This window comes from Sebastes fasciatus, chromosome 15 (genome assembly GCF_043250625.1).
Source record: "Sebastes fasciatus isolate fSebFas1 chromosome 15, fSebFas1.pri, whole genome shotgun sequence".
NCBI classification, from domain to species: domain Eukaryota; kingdom Metazoa; phylum Chordata; class Actinopteri; order Perciformes; family Sebastidae; genus Sebastes; species Sebastes fasciatus.
Window position 1 is genome coordinate 20240549 of NC_133809.1, and position 8930 is coordinate 20249478.

Here is an 8930-nt window from a genome sequence, read left to right on the forward strand (position 1 = left end):
TAGATATTCTCAGAGCTAAACTAACTCTTCTGGAGTGTGGAGTGAGCGCGCGTTCACGTCTAGAGGTGGAGCGAGTACGCGAGAACGCGCGCGCTGTCTGAGTGAAGGCGAGCAGGCAGAGGAGACGAGACAGCGGCCACACGCGAGCGCGGATGTGCGAGCGCGCATGTGTGCCAACCCGCTACCCGCTAGCTACTTTACTTTGCAGCTGATGTTTACCATGCTCTCCACCTTAGTTTAGCGTGTTAGCATACTAACATTTGCTAATTAGCACTAAGCACATAAAGTACCTCTGAGGCTGATGGGAATGTCATTAGTCTGGCTTGTATTTGCATGCTGACAGCATGGTGAAAAACAATTGTATCCCTCACACACATTAATTTTCTTCCTTATACTGCTACTTTTCATTGTCAGGTTAATGTACATCATAAGTTAGTTATGAGGTTGATTCACTGTCTCCATTGTCATGCTTTCGACAGGCAGCTTGCAGGTCTATCACACCTAGCATTGCTGATGCTAATTATTGCATTTACAGTTTACAGGTGAGCAGCTGTGAGGACAAACCTGCAGCTTGATGCCATAGGGAAGACACAACTTTGATATATTAGCTTCATTTTTTTAGTGCCCACCGTAACTCAAAATTTGAAGAGTTTAAATGCAGGTTATTTTGTCTACTAGATATATATTAGTGAGACAGTAAAGTAAAGCTGCACTGACCTCCACATTAGCTCCATCATGCTAACAGCAGCAGCAGACTGCAGTTACACGCCACCGCCTCGAGATGGCGCCAGATCACCTGTTAAACTGGAGCCTCCAACACATGAAGAAGAGTCCTGAGGTTTATTCAAGTGTGCTATTAGTATACTGCTTTTGAACTTAAAATAAGGGAGTGTACGTTCAGTTTACTTTTTATGTATACTTAACAAAAGTATGCTTAAGTACACTTGGCTCATACTGACAAGCATACAGAAAAGTCCAAGTATACTTGGCTGACAAGTATTTTCAAGATTCAAGATTCAAGATGTTTTCCTGTCATGCCGGTTATACAAGTACAATCGTGTGAAATGATTTTGCTGGGAAGCTACATTAAAAATAATAAATTATAATACAATTATAAAAGGAAATACTTTGTACAAGGCATATTAAGAACATAAACATATCAGGAAGTATGAATGTACATATATAAGAAATACTTTATTCAAGGCATATTAAGAATATATACAGGCATATTAAGAACATATACATTAAGAACATATACAGTATACGATATATGATTGAGGTACTTTTTGTGTGAGAAGGTGTTGTATGAATTATCTATTTAAAAGTCTGATGGCCTGGGGGAAAAAACTGTTCCTCAGTCTGCTGGTGAGAGTCCTGGGGGTATCTTCTACCAGAGGGCAGTAAGTATAATATATACTGTATATATAAGTAAGTAGATAAGTATACACAAAAGTATAAGTATAGTTGGCTTATAGGCCTACTCACTTAATCTTTTGATCAAGATATACCTAAGAAATGTATAATTAAGTATTCTTGCCTTATAGGCCGACAGAAAAGAATAGTTGGCTTGTAGTTATGCTTACTTTTTGTTAGAGTACCCTAATAAAGTGTGTGAGATTTTGTAAAAGGATGTTTTGATATGAATTTACTTCAATTCAATCAAGTTTTGGGATTATCCGTTCACCGTAGAGACATGTGAGAACAACACATTTTATTAATTCTTTTAATCTCATCACAAATCATCCAGTCAAATAGAAAAAGGAAAAAGTGTATTTATGTAATACATACATCATCAAGAACTATAAGTTCATGAACTAAAAAGCAGAGATGCTCACAAGTCATTTTTGGCAAATCCAAGTCAAGTTTCAAGTCTTTGGCCGCCTCCCTTCCAGCCTGCTTTCCTAAATTATAACCTTGCTCGATTTATGGTGGCTGAAGTCGTAAATAAATATCATAATATTGTATAATAAATATTCCATATTTATTCTTTTAATTTAAAAAAAACTACTGGTAAAAACAACTAGTTAAATTGGCATAAAACAACATGAAACGTTAATGCAATGAAAAAGTGAATGAAATGATATTGAAATGAGAGAATAAAATGAAATGAATGAACAAAAACAATGAGAAAAAAGTTTTCAGAGGCTGTCACGCAAGGTGTCAACTTGCCTAAACCCGCCCATCAGGATCTAATCTAAATACTCATTCACACCGATGGCAGCGCCTTCAGGAGCAATTTGTGGTTAAATATCTTACTCAAGCACACTTTTGACATGTGAATGGAGGAGCCGGGAATCGAACCACCCCTATATATCCAGAATAAAAATCTGGATCAATAAAACTGATCATAATTGACTTGACTAGAAAGAAATGCTTGTTTTGCTACCAGCACTGGCAGTGGAGTGAATAGCAATGACAACAGACTCATTCAGGCTTTATTTACTCCTGTCTGGTTTCCACATCCTGTTTATTTCATAACATGATTCATTGACAAATTATCTAAAGTCACAAAGGTGCCATTATCTGAGAGACGCTATAAAACAGATGCAGCATCGTTTCTTCAGCTTCCCGCAAAGTGCTCAACAGTTCAGAGTATCTCACCTAAATTACTATGATTTGACAGTGTTTTTACCGATGAGGTTATTTGCACGGAAGTAAATATGCACTGCAAACATTCAACCGAGACGTCCGTTTGTCTGAGCCACATGCAGCCACACGCACACACACCCATATTTATTCAGTTAGCACACAAATCCATAATTAGATGAGTTAGATCAAAATATGAGATCACAACATGTTTAGACAAGTCCGCAGTTCAGAAAACAAAAGACAGGTCAGGTCATAATGATTTGGGTGTGTACTGCAAAACTCTCCTGGACAGCACCTGTTCTGATCTGATCTGTCCTCTAGTGACCTCTAGTCACCTCATGTGACTTTTGCAATCTATTTTGTATGAATGCCTTAGGATAGTAAAAGGTGTGTCAAAGCATTACAGTTGTGATCTGTATAATTCCTGCGTACACATAGACAGACAATGAAGGTGTTGTTGCTGCTGTTGCAGTTTGAACTGTTTGTTACTAACAAAAACTTGTGTAAAACAGTGTCAGGGTTACCTCAATCACACGGTACTAATTTTACATTTATGATCGGTGAAGCTTCCTCCTCCCTCAAGTTTATTTAAGTCCTTGTACTTTACTAGAGAGTTCTTATTCTATGCTACTTTACTTCTACTCAACTACATTTTAGAGGTAAATATTGTATTTTTTTTACTACATTTTTATAAGGTGAACTTCCCAACAGTAAAAAAAGTAGTTTAAATAAAAGAAATAAATGATTAAATATATAATAATGCGTCAGTAATAGCAATCCAATAATATGACCCTCAGACAGGGCCCAGTCTGACAGACAATGTGCACTTTTACTTTTTATACTTTAGGAAAATTTTGCTGCTGATACCTTTGTGACAACATTCTACTTGTAAAGGAGTGTTCTTAAAGTGTGATATTGCGTATTTTACTTAAGTTAACTTTCTCAATACTTCCAGTGTTCAACATTTGTGGTGACCAGAATTATGCTGTCACGTAGATAGGCCTGCTGCACCCTGCAGAACCTGTTTGCATGAGGCATAAATCAAATAAATGAATCAACAGCAACTTGTTACATGTAAAACTAAAATTGGTAGCTCACAGTGCGTGCTGCTTTTGCTAAATATAGGATGTAATTAAATAAGAATAATATTTACAATAGCCAGTAAGTTTAGCATTTGTATACGTGGGATCTTATTTAGAATTGGCACATTCAACTTAATGCTTTTGTTACTGCAAGGATCCGTTTGCTGTAATTTGGCACTTCAGTGCTCATTTCTTCAGTCAAAAAGGATCCAATGTGTGACAACGATTTGCACATATGTTGAACATTTGGCATGTTCACAATGAATAATCAGCAAAGTACATACATGCATCATTTGATATTAAATGTGATCCAGACACCATTTACAAACAGTAAATAGTTGTGCAACAAAAGATGTCCTGTAATCTCAAGGTTGGGCCAGTTTAATTCCTCAGGTTACACCCCGGCTCTCTAGTGTCTGTTCAGATCTTTCACTTATTGTTTTGAGTTCAGGTGGAACTGTCGGTCACCTCAGAGAGACAAAAACACTGTCAGTAGTTTTCCTGGCCAAACCCAAATCTAACCTGTCCTGCAACTAAAACAGTCACATTTCAGAACACAACTTGCCTGCAGCGCTAACTAACACACCCACATTTCACACCCACACTTCATCTCACACCTTATAAATACAGACTGAGCACACACATTAGACACAAATCATTTTGATTTCTGCACAAGGTATGTAGTGGATTTGCAGCATTGTTGCTTATTTGTAATGATCGCTAGGAAACTTAATGATTCTCTCTCTTTTTTCCCCAGGAAGACTTTCTGACTGTAGACTACTGCACTTGTCAACAAGACAAAATGAGTGAAGACCGTAAGTCTATTTGATTGTTACTTTTTTTAAGAATGCGTTTGAATAGTTTTCAGTGCAGAAAAATGTTTTAATGTGTGTAATTTCTTTTTTAATTGGCACATTATTGACTTTGTTTTTTTGTCTTTCCATCACAGGCAAAGATAAAGAGGTGAATTTGCTTCCGTTCAGTGCTTTAGGCCTGTCACTAACAGCATGAAATATACATGTGCACTTACGAAGTTGTTTCTCTCTCCTAGTTGGAGATGGGAGAGGAGAATGCTGAGGGACAATGCCAAGTAAGACATCTTTCATCTTCCTCATGTGTGCTTCATTCTGGCTGATTTAGTAACTCTGTAGCGCTCGTGTTAATTTCCCATTATCTTTTACAGGAAGAAAGCGAAGAATGTAAAAAGGTAGAAGTTTACAACCTTTTTGAATTAAAACTATACAGCCGTTTATCTCTCTGTGTTTTAAAATGCATCAATCTTTGTTCTTATGATTGTTTCCAGGGAGGACAGGGAGGACAGAGAAACAAAGGAAACAAAGGAAACAAAGGACACAAACATGAACATGGACATGGACGTGGACATGGTGATGATGATGATGAAGAAGATAAGCAAGAAAAAGGATGTGACGGTGGTGGTCGCGGTGGTGGTCGCGGTGGTCGCGGTGGTGGTAAATGATGAAGAAATCCTTGAACCACCATTCTGTCATAATGATGTAAAGAATGAAATACATCTCTAATAAACTAATCAAGAAAAAAGCAAGACTGGTTTACTGTTTATTCACATAAATAAAATGTCGGTGGCAGACTCCAACTTTAATACATTTATCCAAAACAGATATCTCTATAATTGGAGGGCGGTAAACATGCACAGTTGGCTGATAACAATGCAGGGCGGTGGTTTGTTTTGAATATTTCAGCTATGACAACATTGTGTGGCAAACAAATATTGAAATACTCAGTGACAGAAACATGAGTGACAACATGAATATTTTAAAATATTATAGTGATGTTATGAACAAGATAAAAGAATATTAAAGATCTAAAGTCATCATAAACTACCTTAAGTATTCATATTTAGATTTATTGGAATATTATACTGGTTTATAGTGCCCTAAACAAGTTTTGCTGTTAACCGTTTAATAAAACCTGAACATTGAGATTCTAGACTTTATAAAGTGTGGTACATATTGTCCTGATGGTGGAGCTAGACGACAGACGGACAGGGTTTGACTATATGGGAGCCTGAATGTGCTGAAACTTAATGGTAATCTTCCTGTTTGATTATAATCAGATTTTGGAAACGTTTAGGAGGTCCAGAATATCTTCACATCACATTTGTATGAGACCTTTTCTGAAGAGGCTCCCTGTGTCAAAAAACTAGTTTTAAAGGAATAGTTTGATATTTTTGGGGAGTTTGCTTATTCTCTTTCTTGTCAAGAGTTAGATGAGAAGATTGAGCATGCAAAATATGAAGCTACCACCGGCAGCCGGTTAGTTTAGCTTATCATTAAAACTATAAACAGGGGGAAGCAGCTAGCTTGGGTTATGTCTACATAAACAAAATAGACATACAAGCACTTCTAAAGCTTGCTAATTAACATGTTTTATCTTGGGTGTTTGATCCGTACAAAAAAGCAAGGTGTAGGCTATTCTTATGCTAAGCTAAGCTAACTGGCTGCTGGCCGTAGCTTCATATTTGCCCTATAAACATAAGAGTGGTATCAATCTTCTTATCTTACCCGTAGCAAAAAATATGCATATTTCCCAAAATGTGTCAAACTACTCCTTTAAGTCCATACTTTTTTCAGTTTTGTGCTTACATATGTATACTGTATGTACGTATGTTGCATATTCCATAATTTGTGTTTAATGAAATTACCACATTGAGACTATAAGTTATATTCCAGCACAGAAAAATGGAGAGAGAGAATGGGAGGAAATGGGGGGTTATTGCCCAGCAGCTAATCTGCTGATTTTGATGACCTTTGACCTTTCCTGTGGCACAACCAAGAGGCTAAAAGTTTCACTTGTTTTCCTACACATTTAATCTCCCATCACACCGAGGCCTTTTCTCTACTGCCGTCTTCAAGACAAACTGTACAATTTTTGAATCAACAAACATATTAGCTTTTCTCTTCATAGTAAGCTGCTCAATGGGGATCCAGGTGGGCAGAGGTACCCAGCAGTTCATCTTTAAACTGCTTCAGTGCACTCTTTATTGCAACTTGAACCACGGAGCATGCCGTTTCTAGCAGGAAAAGCTCTCTTTTCTCACACTGTTGCTCTGCATTGTGCTCAGAGTATACCATCATTACAAAAAAACTACCATCAGATGCATCAGTGACATCATCTGTCACAGTGCTCGCTGTTATTTTGTTTCCCAGTGGGCCATTTACTGCAGCAGCGTTGTGGTGAATTGAGAATGAGTCACTGTTGAATGCTGCGTAAAGTCTGATGTCGTCCTTCACTGCTGGATGCTCTGACGCAGCTCCCCATGAGATGAGATTAGGGGTGCTTTGTTGCTTGCGTAAATTGTCCACATTTTGAGAATGGCCATGATCCGGACTCACTGTGCTGTTCTGAGCCAGGCAGGAGTCCTCAAGAGACTGTGGGATCATCTGAGTCTCTCCACTACCCATCACCCTCACATCTGGATTTCCCACCATCACTTCCATGTCATTGCTTCCATGTGAAGATGTTTTAGAGGCTTCACTCTCTTCATTATTGATCTCTAACTTCATAGCCGTAACATCTACACTCACCGTCAGAGGACAGTGGTGTTTGCCCTCAGTTTCTAGGTATGTGTTTGGGTTTATGCTCTCATCAGCATGTTCATTAGCCAGGATTATTATCTCCTCCGCTATGTACTCCTCAGTTTCTCCAATACGCTCCTGGAAGAAAGGAGAAGGCTTTTTCGGTTTCTGCCTCCAAAATGCTTTTACCCGCAGGGAATTTGAAGATTTTGCTTTTGATTGGAGTCGATTGAGGGGTTTAAATGTCTCGCTTTTACTGGCTTCCCTCTTTTCCACAGTTGATTTATATCCTGCATTGCTGAATTGATGTATTTCTGTGGTGTTCAGGTCCACAGAGTCTCTGGTGTGTCTGTTGAGGATCGTAACAGCGTGATATTCACCGTCATCGTGGCTGCCTCCCTCACCAGGTTTCAGGGTGCATGTGAAGCAAGAGAAAACTTGCTTCAGAGCATTCAGCTTTTGAATGAGCTGATGTTGGTCCGATCGGTGAGCTTCAGGACTCATGTAGTGCCTCTGACCCTCCGTAGGAGATGCTCTTTCGCGGATTTTCTCTTCACAGCTCTGCACAGAAATTTCAGTCACATTACATGTGCAGTTGGAGCCATTGTGTCTGCACACCTCAAAGCTCCTGTTTCCAGTTTTTATTCTTGATTTTCCCAGGAAAAGATATTTAGAAGAAGTCAGCTTTCTCCTGAGCATTTTCTGAACCGAACTACGCCCAGTTTGAGCTTCTGTCACTGACATTTAAGATTATCCACGGTCCTCAACTGTTTTCCTGCTGATATAAAAACATTTGTTTAATATTAGTTCCCCCCCCTAAATATCAAAAGACACAATTTATGTCCATGTTGCAGTTTGCCACACTGATACGCCATCTGTTATTGTTTCATAGCAGACAGTCTGTGCAACACTGAGTCACTCTCCTTTGGTCAAAATGCTGATTAGACCTTTCTGAACACTGCTGTCTGATTCATCAAAGGATACATATTTATGGCAGTACATGCAATATGTTACTATTCAATACAATATGTTTTCAAAAAAAGTTAGTGTTCAGTGTAGCCTGAACACATGGACAATCTTTATTTTTGAGGAAATATATCAAAATATGCTAATTTGACATTGGGACTGTTTCTATCAGTTAACATATTTCAGCTTAAGATAATATATTGAATGTAAAATTGCTCCTTACCTGTTAATTATCTCTGTTGATTCCTCTTATTCCACTCCATAACGCTGTATTTGGCACACCTTTGCCTCTGCGCTTCAGACGCTCCAACAGCAACTGGGCACATTGGTTTCCATGGTGACGCAATGACTGACGTGTTACACGATGCAAGAAATTGCCAACAACTCTCACATCAGTAAACAGCCTCTGTAAGAAAATAATATATTTGACCAAACAATATCAGTTATATCTTTGGAAGTGCATTTTAGAAACCACTTCCTGATTAATTTGGGATATAGAAATGCATTTAGCTGGAAAACATGTTCTACAGTCACAATATCTCATTCTACATTTGTTCTGTGTGAAAGAAAAAAGTTCTCAGCATGTGATCGCGTCACACTCACCTTCATTTCTATTGAATGGGAGCATTAGCAGTCATTGCTCGCAGTCCACAAGTGTACAATAACCATCACCACTCAGTATGCACACTATCATATTTACGACTACTTATACTTAAGATTCAAATATTTGTCACATACT

The 8930-nt window shown here is 38.3% G+C and overlaps 1 protein-coding gene and 1 long non-coding RNA gene across 4 annotated transcripts; one reads left to right on the forward strand and one right to left on the reverse strand.

Annotated features, from left to right (window-relative positions):
- Positions 1-4624: 4624 nt before the first annotated feature.
- Positions 4625-5081, forward strand: LOC141783160 (uncharacterized). The gene is made up of 3 exons (XR_012597219.1): positions 4625-4761; positions 4855-4878; positions 4975-5081. It is a non-coding gene; the product is annotated as an uncharacterized LOC141783160 (long non-coding RNA).
- A 1409-nt stretch (positions 5082-6490) lies between these two features.
- Positions 6491-8553, reverse strand: LOC141783158 (uncharacterized). 3 transcript variants are annotated; one of them, XM_074660234.1, is made up of 2 exons: positions 8415-8553; positions 6491-8003 (listed from the first exon to the last, which is right to left on the reverse strand). In XM_074660234.1, the coding sequence occupies exon 2, from the start codon at positions 7967-7969 to the stop codon at positions 6623-6625; it is 1347 nt and encodes a 448-aa protein (XP_074516335.1). In that variant the 5' UTR covers positions 7970-8003; positions 8415-8553; the 3' UTR covers positions 6491-6622. The 3 variants fall into 3 exon arrangements, with proteins under 3 accessions (XP_074516335.1, XP_074516336.1, XP_074516339.1); XM_074660235.1 differs by having other exon boundaries at positions 6491-8000; positions 8415-8545; XM_074660238.1 differs by having other exon boundaries at positions 6491-7786; positions 8415-8540.
- Between the last annotated feature and the right edge of the window lie 377 nt (positions 8554-8930).

Excerpts from the sequence above, each read along its gene's own strand:
- LOC141783158 (XM_074660234.1), bottom strand. The coding sequence starts at position 7,969 with ATGTCAGTGACAGAAGCTCAAACTGGGCGTAGTTCGGTTCAGAAAATG.